This window comes from Musca domestica, unplaced genomic scaffold (genome assembly GCF_030504385.1).
Source record: "Musca domestica strain aabys unplaced genomic scaffold, Musca_domestica.polishedcontigs.V.1.1 49, whole genome shotgun sequence".
NCBI classification, from domain to species: Eukaryota; Metazoa; Arthropoda; class Insecta; order Diptera; family Muscidae; genus Musca; species Musca domestica.
Window position 1 is genome coordinate 2,726,231 of NW_026712344.1, and position 15,773 is coordinate 2,742,003.

Below are 15,773 nucleotides of genomic sequence, written 5' to 3' on the forward strand. Positions count from 1 at the left end.
TATGTCGGAAATAGCATTAAATTTTAGAATAGGTTTAGATATGTTCGAATTGGTCACGTTTGGCACGAATTATGGCCTTCAAACGGCCAATGAAACCTTCACACGCTGTCCGAATGTTGCTCGGCGGTATTTTGGCGCATTCCCGGCGAAACGCTTGCTTGAGGTGATCGACATTTTGGTATGTTTTAGTGCCAACCTTGCTTTCCAAAATATTCCAGACACAATAGTCCAAGGGATTGGTATACGGAGATTTTGGTGGCCACTGTGTGCTGGAAATGACCTAGCTTCATTTCCAGCCTCATTTTGTACCCATTCTTAGGTGGCGCGTGCTGAGTGCGATGGTGCAACGGATTGGTATACGGACAATTTGGTTGCCATTGTGTGCTGGGAATGAATCGGCGAACCTCAGTTTGTAACCATTTTTGGGTGGCACGTGCTGAGTGTTATGGTGCTGAGTCCTTTTGGAATGTCCAAGGTTTGCGGCCAAAATATTTTCGCGATAATATTCGACATTTATTCTAATGCCACATTCGATCAATACAAGCTAAGAGCGACCATAGGCTGTTAAGGCGGCCCACGCCGTCACCATGGCCGGCGCTTGAGTTCTGGCGGCCAACCGAAGGTGTACATTTTCAGCTGACCTCTTTGGCAAATAAATACGACAAATATGTTTGTTTACAAACTGCTGGACAACGAATGTTTTCTCATCGGAGAAAAGCAAATTCGGCAGTTCACCACTTCCGACCAAGCGAAGCAACTCTTTAGCTCTTTTGAGTCTATTTTCTTTCTGTTGCGGTATAAGTTCTTGCGTTTTTGGAACTTTCAACGGCTTTACCCCAAGCTAAGTTTTCAATATTTGCGAATGGTATATTGCGATATGTTCAGCTCACGAGCCACTTTCCGGCCACTGCGACGCGGGTTTCGATAAAGTCGCTTCTTTACATTTCAAAACAATTCTGCTGATGTTGCAGTTTTTTTTTTCGCTCACTTACTTTACGTCGGGCTATGTTACCAGTATCACGCTAACGAGCGATGGTACGAGACACAAAATATTTATTCACATTTAAATGCTGGTGTGCTCTAACGATAGTCATTTGTCTATTTTCTTTCTGTTGCGGTATAAGTTCTTGCGTTTTTGGAACTTTCAACGGCTTTACCCCAAGCTAATTTTTCAATATTTGCCGAATGGAATATTGCGATATGTTCAGCTCACGAGCCACTTTCCAGCCACTGCGACGCGGGTTTCGATAAAGTCGCTTCTTTACTTTTCAAACCATTTCTGCTGATGTTGCTGTTTTCTTCCATCCACTTCCTTGACGTCGGGCTACGCTACCAGTATCACGGTAACGAGCGATGGGTACGAGATACAAAAGATTTATTCACATTTAAATGCTGGATTGCTCTAACGATAGTCATTTGTGGTTTTCCAGCCAAATGTAAAGAAATCACACTATCACGATTGAATTCCATCACAAGTTACTTTTTTTCTGGAAAATTCTCACAAAAAATTTTTTGTACGCTTGTAAACAATACAATGAGCTGTCACTTTAATAATTTTAACAGCTGTCGGACGAGTGGTTTAGAGATGACAGCAGTTTGAAGTTAGTTGCTGTTTTTTATCTCTCCCTGTACTTCAGAGACAAAAGAAGAATCCAAGCAATGGACTGAAGCTGGAGGAAGTGCCCCAAAGAAGGCAAAAACAATTCAATTGGCTGGTAAGGTTATGGCAACGGTTTTTCGGGACTTCAAAGGTAGTTTAGTGATTGACTATCTGCAATAGGGTAAAGCAATACATTCAGAGTACTATTGCAACCTTTGGATCAATTGAGAGTAAAAATTCGAGAAAAACGTAATGGCTAACAACACAAAAAATAATAATTTTTCATCAAGAAAATGAACGCACCAGCGCACAGAAGTGTTTTAACAGTGGAAAAAATCAACGAATTAAAGTACGAATTGCTTGACCACCTCCTTATTTAGCTTCCAGTGACATTTACTGGTTCCCAAATCCAAAAAAAAAAAAAATGCCTTTCTGGCAAGCGTTTTGCCTCAAATGAAGATGCAATTAAAGTTGCAAACCACTATTTTGAAGACCTTGAGGAAAACTATTTTAATCAAGGGATAGACTTGTTAGAAAAGCGTTGGACTAAGTGTATTGAAGTTTCAGAAGATTATATTGAACCAGGAAAGAAAGTCTTCAAGTCGGGCGGGCCGACTTTATGATACCCTACACCACTTTGCTAATTAAGTAGAGCTCCACATAACAATTAAAAGTTTTTATGGGAGAATTTATGCTGTATTTGATATATTTCCCTGAATATCGTTGTTAAGGAGTGCATATTACGGTTGTGGGTAACAAATATAACAAATCGGATGAATAATATATATGGAAGCTATAGCTATATCTGAACCGATCTTCACTAAATTTGACATACTAGCTTCTAGACTCAATTCGGTCGTAAGTTCCCAAATCCATCCCATTTGGACAAATATTAGACGTTTGGTGCACAATAAATGGTAAATCGGACGAAGTTATATATGGGAGCTATATCCAAATCTGAACCAATCTCGATAAAATTTAGCAAAGGTATTTCTGAGCTGCATTTGATATATTTCCCCAAATATTGTTGTTACAGAGTGCATATTACGGCTGCGGTGGACAAAAATAACAAATCGGATGAAAAATATATATGGGAGCTATAGCTATATCTGAACCGATTTCGATCAAATTTGGCACACATATTTTCAGGCCTAATTTGGGTGTATATGCAAAATTCCATACAATTCGGGCTGATATTACACGTTTGGTGCACAATAAAATGCAAATGCAATGAGAGCTATATCTAAATTTTGACCGATTATCTCCAATTTCAATAGGGTTCGTCCTTGGGCCAAACAAAAGATCTTTGCAAAATTTCATCTGGATCGGGCAATAAATGCGACCTGTACTTTGTTTACAAAAATACATGGACAGACGGACGGACGGACATGCATAAATCGACTCAGAATGTGATTCTATGCAGATCATCAAAAGGAACTATGGGTCTATCTCGTTTCCTTCTGCCTGTTACAAACAAATGCACAAAGACATAATACCCTGACCACCTTGTGGTGTAGGGTATAAAAATGAAAACATTTTTGAAAAACTAACTATTCTCTTTAATCAATATTCTAAGAAGTTTCCGAACCACCCTCGTACACGTGTCTTCTTTTTTAGCTCCACTTTCATAATTTGCTTCATTTTCCCGTAATAATAAACTAACTGAAATTTGTCGCACAGTGTAATTTATACTGCAAATTTTTTAAACGATTTTGGTGAATATGCATTTCCTATTCCATTGAGTTTTTCTTTAATGAAAAATATAAAATGTTCATTTAACTAATCTTATTTATTTCCCATTATAAATTATTGACTAACAAACAAATAATTATTTCATTTAGTTTAAAAATGTAATCCCCTTCCACCCAAATATTTGCATATGCCCCCTGTCAGTAATTGAATAGACATCCATCTCCTCAAAATTGCATAAAGACTTAATTCTCACAACACGTGACTTCTTTTGTTTAGTTCAACACCATAATCTTATTTATTTTGTATTTGATATTTTTGTAAGCTTCAAATGAAATGTGCTATATATAACCTGGCATTAAACCGATACACTGGAGCCATTCATGCATTACAAAGCATTCAAATATTTGTCGAGTTATTAAATTTAATTGCTTTTGAGTATTTGTGTTCGAAATAATTCAATTGGAAGTGAATGGCAAAATGCACATGTCAATGGACAAATCAATTAACTTGACTCTGAAACAAATCTCTTGACAAAATTTTCTATTTGAAATGAGAAACAAAGAAAAACTAAAAAAATGGGCAGTTACTTGTCACTCACACACATAACATACAGGTCGTAAGGATTTAGATTGGGTTGAACCGGAACATAATTTTGAGAAATTTATAATTTGTTTAAAAAGTTTGTCTTTAATCGGATTAAGGACTATCTATCTATATATATAGGGTGAGATAAAAACCAGTAAAGAAAGTTTTAAAGTCGGCCGGGGCCGACTTCATGATACCCTACACCACTTTGCTAATTTAGTAAAGCTGCACATAACAATTAAAAGTTTTTATGGGAGAATTCAATCATATACGCTATGATTATAATTATAATTTAAAGTTTAAAAGACTAAATATGCCGAGGCGTTTGTATCTTTTAAATTCGGACTTGTATTGCCCATTTGGTGCACAATTAATGTGAAATCGGATAAAAATATATATTGGAGCTATATCCAAATCGGAACCGATCTCGATAAAATTTTGCAAAGATATTTCTGAGCTGTATTTGATATATTTCCCTGAATATCGTGGGTATGCACTCGTTGGAGTGCATATTACGGCTGTGGGTAACAAATTGGACAAATCGAATGAACAGTATATATGGGAGCTATACCTATTTCTGAACCGATCTTCACCAAATTTGACGCACTAGCTTCTAAACTCAATTCTGTCGTAATTGCCATATTTCATCCAATTTGGCCAAATATTAAATATTTGGTGCACAATCAAAGGTAAATCGGACGAAGTTATATATGAGAGCTATATCCAAATCTGAACAGATCTCGATAAAATTTAGCAAATGTATTTCTGAGCTGTATTTGATATATTTCCCCAAATATTGCTGTTACAGAGTGCATATTACGGCTGCGGAGGACAAAAATAACATATATATATGGAAGCTATAGCTATATCTGAACCGATTTCGACATTACTTATTTTCAGGTCCAATCTGATCGTACGTGCAAAATTCCATACAATTCGGATTGATATTACACGTTTGGTGCACAATAAAAGGCAAATCGGACGAAGACATATATGGGAGCTATATCTAAATTTTGACCGATTATCTCCAATTTCAATAGGGTTCGTCCTTGGGCCAAACAAATGATCTGTGCAAAATTTCATCTGGATAGGACAATAAATGCGAACTGTACTTTGTTTACAAAAATACATGGACAGACAGACGGACGGACGGACATGCATAAATCGACTCAGAATGTGATTCTATGCTGATCATCAAAAGGAACTATGGGTCTATCTCGTTTCCTTTTGCCTGTTACAAACAAATGCACAAAGACATAATACCCTGACCACCTTGTGGTGTAGGGTATAAAAACTGCAACAATCTGCAAAATCAAAAGCAATATTTTTTAATTTTTTTTTTTTTTAATTTTATTGAATGAAAGCAGAAAATGTCGGAAATAACATCAAATTTTGGAATAATTTTGTAACTATTCTTGGGTTGCGCGTGCTGAGGGCGATGGTGCTGAGTCCTGTTGGAATGTCCAAGGTCTGCTGCCAGAATGTTTGCGTGCCCAGAGCTTTAATACACCCTCCAGAATATTTTCGCGATAATATTCGGCATTTATTCTAATGCCACTATCGATTTATACGAGCGGAGAGCGACCATCGGCTGTTATGGCGGTCCACACGATGGCCGGCGCTTGAGTTCTGGAGGCCCACCGAAGGTGCACATTTTCAGCTGACCTTTTTATTCTTTCTGTTGCGGTATAAGTTCTTGAACTTTTTGGAATTTCAGAGGCTTTACCCCGAGCTCATTTTTCAATATTTGGTGAATGGAATATTACGATATATTCAGCTCACGAGCCATTTTTGGCCACTGCCACGAGGGTTTCAATCAAGTCACTTCGTTACCTTTCGAACCAGTTCTGCTGATGTTGCTGTTTTCTTCCGTCCACTTTCATGACGTCGGTCTACGCTACCAGCATTACGGTAACGAGCGATGGTACGAGACATATTTAAATGCTGGAGTGATCTAACGATAGGCACTTGTGCTTTTCTAGCCAAATATAAAGAAATCACACTATCACGCTTGAATTCCATCACGGAAAATTCTTACCAAAATTCTTTTGTACTCTTGTAAGCATTATAATGAGCTGTCACTGGAATAATTTCTACAGCTGTCGGACGAGTGGCATAGAAATGACAACAGTCTGAAGTTGGTTGCAGTTTTTTCATCTCACCCTAAATTCATAATCAGTATAAAATTCTAAGTCGATTTAACAATGTCCGTCTGTCTATCTGTCTATTGAAGTCACGATACAGCCCACATTATTCGATCCACGTCTTGGTATAGACCCCATATAACGTTACCTCCCCATATTCGGTATTTTAATGATTTTCGCCACATTTTTTTTTGCGAATTTGTCTAAAAATTGGAATTTTTTGGTCATGATGTGTTCTTGCTCCGGTGGTGAAAAATTCTATGTATAGGTCCACGTCTTGGTATAGGCCCCATACAACGGTACCTCCCGATATTTGGTATTTTGATGATTTTTGCCACATTTTTTCACGAATTTGTCAAAAAATTGGTATTTGTAGGGTATTTGTATAATGAGTTCTAGCTCGTGTGGCGAAACATTGAAGATATATGTCCACGATTTTGTATCGACCCCATACAACGGTACCTCCCGATATTCGGTATTTTGATGATTTTTCATCAATTTGTCTAAAAATTGGTATTTGTGGGTCATAATTGGTTCTAGTTCTGGTGGCGAAACATTTGATATAGACCCCATATAACTTTACCTGTCGATGTTCGGTATTTTGATGATTTTTCCCCACATTTTTTCCACGGATTTTTCAAAAAATTGTTTTTGTAGGTCATAATAGGTGGGGAAGTATTGTATGTATAGGTCCACATTGTTGTATAGCCCCATATAACGTTATCTCCCGATATTCGGTATTTTGATGATTTTTGCCACTTTTTCCCACGAATTTGTCTAAAAATCGGTATTTGTATTTCATAATGGGTTCTACCTCGTATGACGAAATATTGTATGTCCACGTTTCAGTATTGCTCCCATATAACGGTTCATTTCGATATACGGTGTTCTGATGATTTTTGCATACATATTTTTTTATGGATTTGCCCAGAAATTGGTATTTGTAGGTCATATTGGGTTCTAGCTCCTGAGGCGAAACATTGTATGTATAGGTCCACGTTTCTCTTTTGTCCCCATACAACGGTTCCTCCCAATATTCGGTATTTTGATGATATTTTGTCACATTTTCTCACGGATTTGTCTAAAAACTGGAATTTGTAGGTCATAATGGGTTCTAGCTTGTGTGGCGAAACATTGTATGTATAGGTCCAGGTTTTGGTATAGGCCCCATACAACAGTACCTCCGTATATTGATTTTTTCATCAAAATGATTTTTTTCCACATTTTTCGCGAATTTGTCTAAAAATTGGAATTTGTTGGTCATAATGGGTTCCAACTCCGGTGGCGAAATATAGTATAGATAGGTCCACGTTTTTGTATAGACCCAATATAACTTTACCTGCAGCTATTCTGTATTTTGATAATTTTTGCCACATTTTTTCTACGGATTTGTCTAAAAATTGGAATTTGTTATTCATAATGGGCTCTTGCTCCGGTGGCGAAATATAGCATAGATAATTCCACGTTTTTGTATAGACCCAATATAACTTTACCTGCAGATATTCTGTATTTTGATAATTTTTGCCACATTTTTTCTCGGATTTGTATAAAAATTGGTATTTGTAGGTCATAACGGGTTTTAGCTCGTATGGTGAAACATTGTATGTATAGGTCCGCGTTTTTTGATGATTTTTGCCACATTTTCCTACGAATTTGTCTAAAAATTGAAATTTGTTGGTCAAAATTGGTTCCAGCCCGGTGGCAGAACATTAAATATTTATTTCCACATTTTCTATACCCACCGATTTTCGGTATTTTGATAATCCTAGTCACATTTACCCAAATAATGGTTTCAAATTTGGAATTTTAGAAAATTTTATGGATGAAAATCCTTGAAGTATATTATTGTCTATAGAGGTTCCCGTTCTGGTATGGCCCCATATAACGGCCTCAGTAACTTTAGGGGTTTTTTTTATAAAAAAACGGTCTTACTGGTATATGAAATTTAAAGTGAAACACGCTTGAATTCAGATACTTTTATATAAAAATGTTTCCTTTACCCTATGGTGGAGAGCATTGAAAGTTCGGCCCGGCCGAACTTAATGTTTTTTAAATTGTTAAATAAACTTTTTGTTTTTAAAAGAAAAAAATTAAAAAAAAACCGTAATTTGAAAAATTGCATTACCTGTTACAACATCCCAGCGTCTTTTCGTTTTATACTAATAAGTTTTTGTGTACCGCAAATATACTTATAAATTTACCACTTTACCAGCAATTAAAAATTTTACCAATTCTATGAAATTTGAAAAACAATCAGAAAAAAAATCAATACAAACTTATTACATATTTATGCAATTCATTTAATTTACATGAATGAATGCTGATGAACAATCATCGGCATTTCGAAGTCATTTCGTGGAAGAAGAACTTTGCCAATTTTGCACCCACATCAGGGCATCTATCCATCCAGCCATCCGTCCATCCATTATCACTTGTATTGGAAAAATTCTCAAGAAATGACAAACAAAAAGAGAAGTGAAGGCGACATACATTGACTATTATTTTTCAACATTTTGAAAATACTTTTTCTCCGAATCATTTTCTGTAAAAGAACAAAAAGACTAACATGAATTGTCTTTTAAATTTCTTCTTTTATTGAAAAGAAATTTATGCACAAACTTGTGTCCGTGTTAGGGGGAATTTAAAATAAGTCAGATATGGTAATGTATCGAACGAATACAGTAACTTTGTGTGAGAGATACTAGTAAATTAAAGTAATAAATGTTCTTGCGGGCAAGGAAATTGTTTCGAAAGTTTTTGAAAACATTTTCTTGTTTGAGTTTTGAATTTTCCTACTTTTTCTTATTCATGGGAAAGAGAAATAGTAAAGTCGTTATTAAATCAAAAAGGAATTATCAGATTGAAGACAAGCGGAGAGAAAAGCATTGCAGACATGATAAAGGGTATGTGTGCAGAAAATATTTAAGGCACTACAAGGAAACGTTATGCATATTTTAGAAAAACCACCACTCATGCATTTTGAAAGACACTTCTTTTGGATTTCATGGATATTTTCAAGAAACCAATATGTATAGATTTTTATGGATATTTTGATATTTTGATTTTTATGGATAGTAACTTCATCAGCGAAAAGTGTACTTAAAATTTTAAATTAGTTCCAACAGTTCGTATTTCATACATTTCTACTAAATTTTCAGATTTTCAAGGTTTTATATATTATTCAAGTCTTTTCTTTTTCGGAAGGAATAATGGCAAAATATTTTCCCTCTTCACCAAAAAGTCTTCAAATGGACACAATGGACCCACTTCCATTTTTATACCCTCCATCATAGTATGGAGGGTATATTGAGTTTGTCATTCCGTTTGTAAAACCCCAAAATATACATTTAAGACCCCACAAAATATAAACATATTCTTGATCAGCATAAAAATGCTATGCCGATTTAGCGATGTCCGTCCGCCTGTGGAAATCTCTCTAGTTTCCGAACGAAATGAAGTAGGTTGATAAAATTTAATTTAAATGTATATTATGTCTGCAAGACTTTTGGTATTGAAAATGGGCAATGTAGGTCCACGTTAACGGTACCTACCGATATTCGGTACTTTGAAGATTTTAGCGACATTATTCATCGGAATTGTTTCAAATATGGTATTTGGAGTTCGTAATGCATACTACAGCCTATGACAGAAAATTGTCTCTGCAGGTTTTTATGATTCTGATGATGCAGGTCCACGTCGTCGTATAGACCCTAATATAACGGCTACATTCGGTATTTTTAAGATTTTAACAGAATTTTTAACGGATTTTATTTATTTATTTTTTTTTTTTTTGAAAATTGCCAAATTCATTCCAAATGGTGGAGGGTATTCAAAATCCGGCCCGGTCGAACTTACAGCTTTTTTACTTGTTTCTGTCCAAAAATATTTCAACGTCTCTCTATATGTAACCCCTGAAAGCCACTAGTGACCTCAATATCAAATTTCATGATTTCATCTCTATCCCTACACCCAATACCAAAATGTAGAAGCCATTAGTACTTTTCGAACAATTTTAGTACAACAATCTTAATATCTTAACCGCAGGTACCAACAGTGACCTAAATATTAAATGTTAGCTCTGCAATTTCTCCAAGTACCAAATTTAGTACCACTCAGTTCCCGCTCTCAACCACAGACACCAACATTTACATTCACATCGAATTCCCCCAGATGCGCCAAAATTCTGCCCTGAGAATTGTGACAGGGTGCCTTCATATGACACCAGTGGACCATCTACATGAGTCATCCCAACCATCATATGGTGGATACAACTCCCCCACACAGGCGTGTCAGGAAGGACATAAACGATCTAGAGAGCGAGGTCCAACGTTATAAGAGAGAACCTCCTGATCAAGAAGCCTATCAGGCAAATCTGAGTGTCATTCATACCGAAGCAGTCGCGAATGCTATTAGCAGTTACAAAATGAATGCCGTCCTCGGAGTCCACTCTCCATTCATTGCAGCTGAAGGCCCGCACAATATGCTGCATCTCCTTAATTGCACGGCCAAACCTACCCAGAATATCTCACTCCAGAATATCTCTGGATACAGCCCATTAAAGTAGCCGAATTTTTATAACTGGAGCCTAAACCAGATTAGCAGAATGCAAACACATACATGTACTGCTGCTACAACAACTACAACAACAACAACAACATCTAATTCCAGGGGTTCTGCTCTATTTCTTCACCTTATAAGAAATTTAGTACTTCTTAACACATTTCGTAAAATTATAGTACACATTTCCAAACCACTTCCATATCTCAATCCTAGCTACCAGCAGAGACCTTAATAAAAAAATATGAGGATTCCAGCTCTATCCCTTTACCTAAACTTAGTACCATTTAATACAAATAAAGGACGCATTTCCAATCGTCCATCGTCAAATTTCTAAATTTTTTGGTTCCAACAGAGATCTCAATATCAAATTTAACAAATGCAGACCCATCTCTTCAGCCAATCCCAATTTTAGAACTATTTAGTACTTTTTACACGATTATAGTACACATTTCCAAAACCACTTCCATTTCTTGATCCAATATACCAAGAGATACCTCAATATTAGCTCTATTCCTTCACCCAATACCAAATTTAGTCCTATCTAGTATTTTCGTACAAATATAGGACGCTTTTCCAAACTACCTGCCAAATCTCAGTTCCTGATACCAAAAATGACGTCAATATTAAATTTTAACATTGCAGCCCATCCATTCACCCATTACTAAATTTCGTACTATGTAATACTTTTCGAACAATTAAAGTACACATTTCCAAAACCTCATCCATTTCTCAATTTCAGATACCAACAGAGATCCCAATGTCAAATTTAAAGAATACAGCCCTAAATCTTCACCCAATACCAATTTTACTACTATTTAGTACTTTTCGTACTACTATAGTACACACTTCCATATCTCAATTTCTGTTACCAACAGATACCTCAGTATCATATTTATAGAATCCAGCCCTATCTCTTCACCAAATACCAATTTTGTTACTATTTATACTTTTCGTACTACTCTAGTACACACATCGAAAATCCCTTCCAACATACCAACAGAGACCTCAATATTAAATCTCGAGATTTCAGCTTTATTCCTTCACCCAATGCAAAACTTAAGTAATATTCAGTACTTTTGGTACAAATATAGGACGCTTTTCCAAAACACCGCCAAATCTCAGTTCCTGTTACGCAAAAACCTCAATGTTAAATTTGAATATTCCAGCCCATCCATTCACCCAGTACCAAATGTAGTACCATTTAGTACTTTTAATTCAATTATGGTACACATTTTTGACACCACCTCCATATGTCCAGGCTACATATGGAAAACGACCGTGACATCAAATTTCAGATCTCAAGCAACATCTGTTCACCCAATACCAATTTGTACCAAATATAGTACTATGTAGTACTTTTCGTGCACTTGGAGCACACAATTCCACAGCCACCTCTTTAATACAAATCAACCACCTACAGGGACCACAATAAAAAATTTCAAAATTTCAGCTTCATCCAATCACCCAATACTAAATTGTACCAAACATAGTACTATTTAGTACAGTTCACACACTTAAGACATATTTGCAAAACCACCTTCATATATCAAACATGCTTCCCAACTGTTGACGGGACTAGACAATTTAGCTACTGTCGGTCACCACGAAGTCAGTTTCCCTGATCGACTGGTTACCTGCACTTCTGGTTCGGGTAAATGCTCCTACTTGGGCAAGGGTTCCTTTGCAGTTTCTTTTCTTTTTCTGAAGACGAAACGCTACCACTGTGTCGATCCTCGCTTCGAAATCAAACGCACAAATTTTCTGACTTCAGTTTTTTATTTTGTTTCCACAATTATTGGGGGCACAATTTTACTTTAACGACCTTCTTGGTCAAATGTCGCAAAACAATTAAAAAATCTAATAGAAGACTATTCTTCTTCTTTTCCTCATCCAATTGTTCCTCCTTTTTTACTCAGAGAGCAAGAGAGCAGGAAAACATTGATCAAAAAAGAACCAATGATATGGCATTGCCAGTACAAAACCAGTAAAGAAAGTCTTAAAATCGGGTGGTGCCGACTTTATGGTACCCTACACCACTTTGCTAATTTAGTAGAGCTCCACATAACACTTAAAAGTTTTTATGGGAGAATTCTATCATACACGCTATGATTATAATTATAACTTAAAGTTCAAAGGGCTAAATATGCCGAAGCATTTGTATCTTTTCGGACATTTATTGCCCATTTGGTGCACAATTAATTTGAAATCGGATAAAGATATATATGGGAGCTATATCCAAATCTGAAGCGATCTCGATAAAATTTAGCAAATGTATTTCTGAGCTGCATTTGATATATTTTCCCAAATATTGTTTTTGCAGAGTAGATATTATGGCGGCGATGGACAAAAATAACAAATCGGATGAACAATGTATATGGGAGCTATAGCTATATCTGAACCGATTTCGATCAAATTTGGCATACATATTTTCAGGCCTAATTTGGGCGTATATGCAACATTCCATACAATTCGGGCTGATATTACACGTTTGGTGCACAATAAAAGACAAATCGGACGAAGATATATATGGGAGCTATATCTTAATTTTGACCGATTATTCCCAATTTCAATAGGGTTCGTCCTTGGGCCAAACAAATGATCTCTGCAAAATTTCATCTGGACGGACGGACATGCATAAATTGACTCAGAATGTGATTCTATGCAGATCATCAAAAGGAACTATGGGTCTATCTCGTTTCCTTCTGCCTGTTACCAACAAAGGCACAAAGACATAATACCCTGACAACCTTGTGGTGTAGGGTATAAAAAGGGAGAAACGACGTTCATGGGAATTGCCCTCGAGGGCAAATATTAATACTGTACTTGTAGTGCAGTATTGATTCTCTTACAAAATTTAAATTTTTTTAGCCGCATCCGTTTTCATAATACCAAATAGTACCGTTCTTGAAGTTTAGTACCATTTCAGAACTTTTTGTATACTTAAAGTTCGAGTTTCCAAAGCCCCTTTTGTGCATCTATCCTGAACTCCATCAGTGACTCTCATTCCAAATGACAAGCTCATTCCGTTTGTCCGATATAAAGTATTATATTTTTAGTACATTTTAGTGCCATCCGTACCATTTTAGTACGAATTTTCAAAATCCAGTCCAGACGACGATTGAAGCTAGAATTTTGAAACTTTGCAAATTTTAAAGATTTTTGCTTCAGAAGTTCTGTCTGGGCTTTCATTCTGGGTCAGTCATTCAGATGTTTCATTACTCGTTTAAATATATGTATATATATGTGTGTATATACATATGTATATATTGGAAAATACATAGATTGAAAATATTACAAAATTTTTGTGCTATATTTGAAGCCATAAAAAATTCTTAAAATAATATTAAATATTTTCGTTGTTTTCTCTGTTCTCATCCTTGCAGAGCTCAAGCCTTAAATGCTGCACTCAACAATCAACAAGGACGTTCTGGCCGTGGCAAAGTACCACCACCATTGTTGCGTTCGCGAACATTGCCTGCAATCATAGTTCCGGGTATACCGGTGGTATCCTTGCACACCGATAAATCGCAATTTCAATGGGGTATGTATTCGAAAAAAAAAAAAAAAAACTGAAAAACAAAAACCATGGAATCCTCCAAAGAGTCCAGAGGGCACCCATCCACCTAACTTTGCATACCAACATACACACACACATACCTAAGAAGACAATCTGCTTAAAATGGAAAAATCTTTTGTGTACATTGAGGGGGGAGAGGGGCGTCGATGAGGGTGAGAGGGCATGTGTGCGAGTCTCTACTTATAGCCAAGGCAACCGCAACAAGAGCATCACTATCGCTTACCTCGCCATTGTCTTCATTATTGTCATAGCTGTTGACATGCACGGCGCTACAACAAAAAAGACATTCACAAATTTCTTTATTCAGCCATTGTTTCTATCGTTTGGCGACATAAAAGAAGACAACATTTTAGCGCCAGACACAGAAAAAAAACGATTTTTTGCATTATCATCACCAAAAGACCAAATTTGTTGTTCCCGTTGTTGTTGTTGTCGTTGTCATTGCTGCTGTACATGACAGTCTATTACTAAGCAGCAAATCCCTGCTAAAGAGCTTTTATGTCATTCTTGCCATGGTTGGATATTCGTGGAAGACCCATCATAAAATTATACAATAAATTAACTTATGTATTTTTGTTGGTGTTGTTTGAGTTTTTATTATTATTTTTGCTTTTATTTAAATATGCGACATCACCAGCCATAAATGTTGTCTAGAACATGAAAATTTTTGTTTTTTTTTTTCATTCTAACAAAATGTCCTACAATTGCCTTGAGTCGGAAAAAAATTCATTGATGCCATTGGCATAGTAAAGTGACCCCCTCCCCTGTCCTCGGACCTCCTCCTCCCAATTTAATGATTTACATTTTCATCGTTTTCATTGACAATCCAAACAAGATTAACAGGACGAACCGGACGGGGGAGGAGGACAGAAGCAATGCAATTATTTTTTTAAGTTGATTCTATTAAAAACAATTTCACTGCAATCTGTTAAATTTCATTAACAGGCAATTTGACGGCCACACCACACATCCATATGCATACATAGTGTGTGTGTGTGTGGCTGAATGGCTAGTGGTGAATGTAAAATGAAGGTGGGCTTATAATTTAAAGTTCAAAGGACTAAATATGCCGAAGCATTTGTATCTTTTAAATTCGGAGGTGTACTGCCCATTTGGTGCACAATTAATTTGAAATCGGATAAAAATATATATGGGAGCTATATCCAAATCGGAACTGAACTGAACTGTTTTTGATATATTTCCCCAAATATTCTTGTTACAGAGTGCATATTACGGCTGCGGAGGACAAAAATAACATGTCAGATGAACAATATATATGGGAGCCATAGCTATATCTGAACCGATTTCGATCAAATTTAGGATACTTATTTTCAGGTTTGGTGCACAATAAAAGGCAAATCGGACGAAGATATATATTATCTCCAATTTCAGTAGGGTTCGTCCTTGGGACAAACAAACGATTTGTGCAAAATTTCATCTGGATAGGGCAATAAATGCGAACTGTACTTTGTTTACAAAAATACATGGACAGACGGACGGACGGACATGCATAAATCGAATCAGGATGTGATTCTATGCAGATCATCAAAAGGAACTATGGGTCTATCTCGTTTCCTTTTGCCTGTTACAAACAAATGCACAAAGACATAATACC

At 36.3% G+C, this 15,773-nt stretch overlaps 1 protein-coding gene across 1 annotated transcript in view; it reads left to right on the top strand.

The window, feature by feature from the left end:
- LOC101890489 (probable serine/threonine-protein kinase MARK-A) overlaps positions 1–15,773 on the top strand; it is a 280,842-nt gene that overhangs the window by 255,657 nt on the left and 9,412 nt on the right. The window contains exon 5 of the mRNA XM_059127921.1: positions 13,965–14,122. Within this exon, the coding sequence (XP_058983904.1) occupies positions 13,965–14,122 (158 nt within the window). The remainder of the gene's footprint in view (positions 1–13,964; positions 14,123–15,773) is intronic.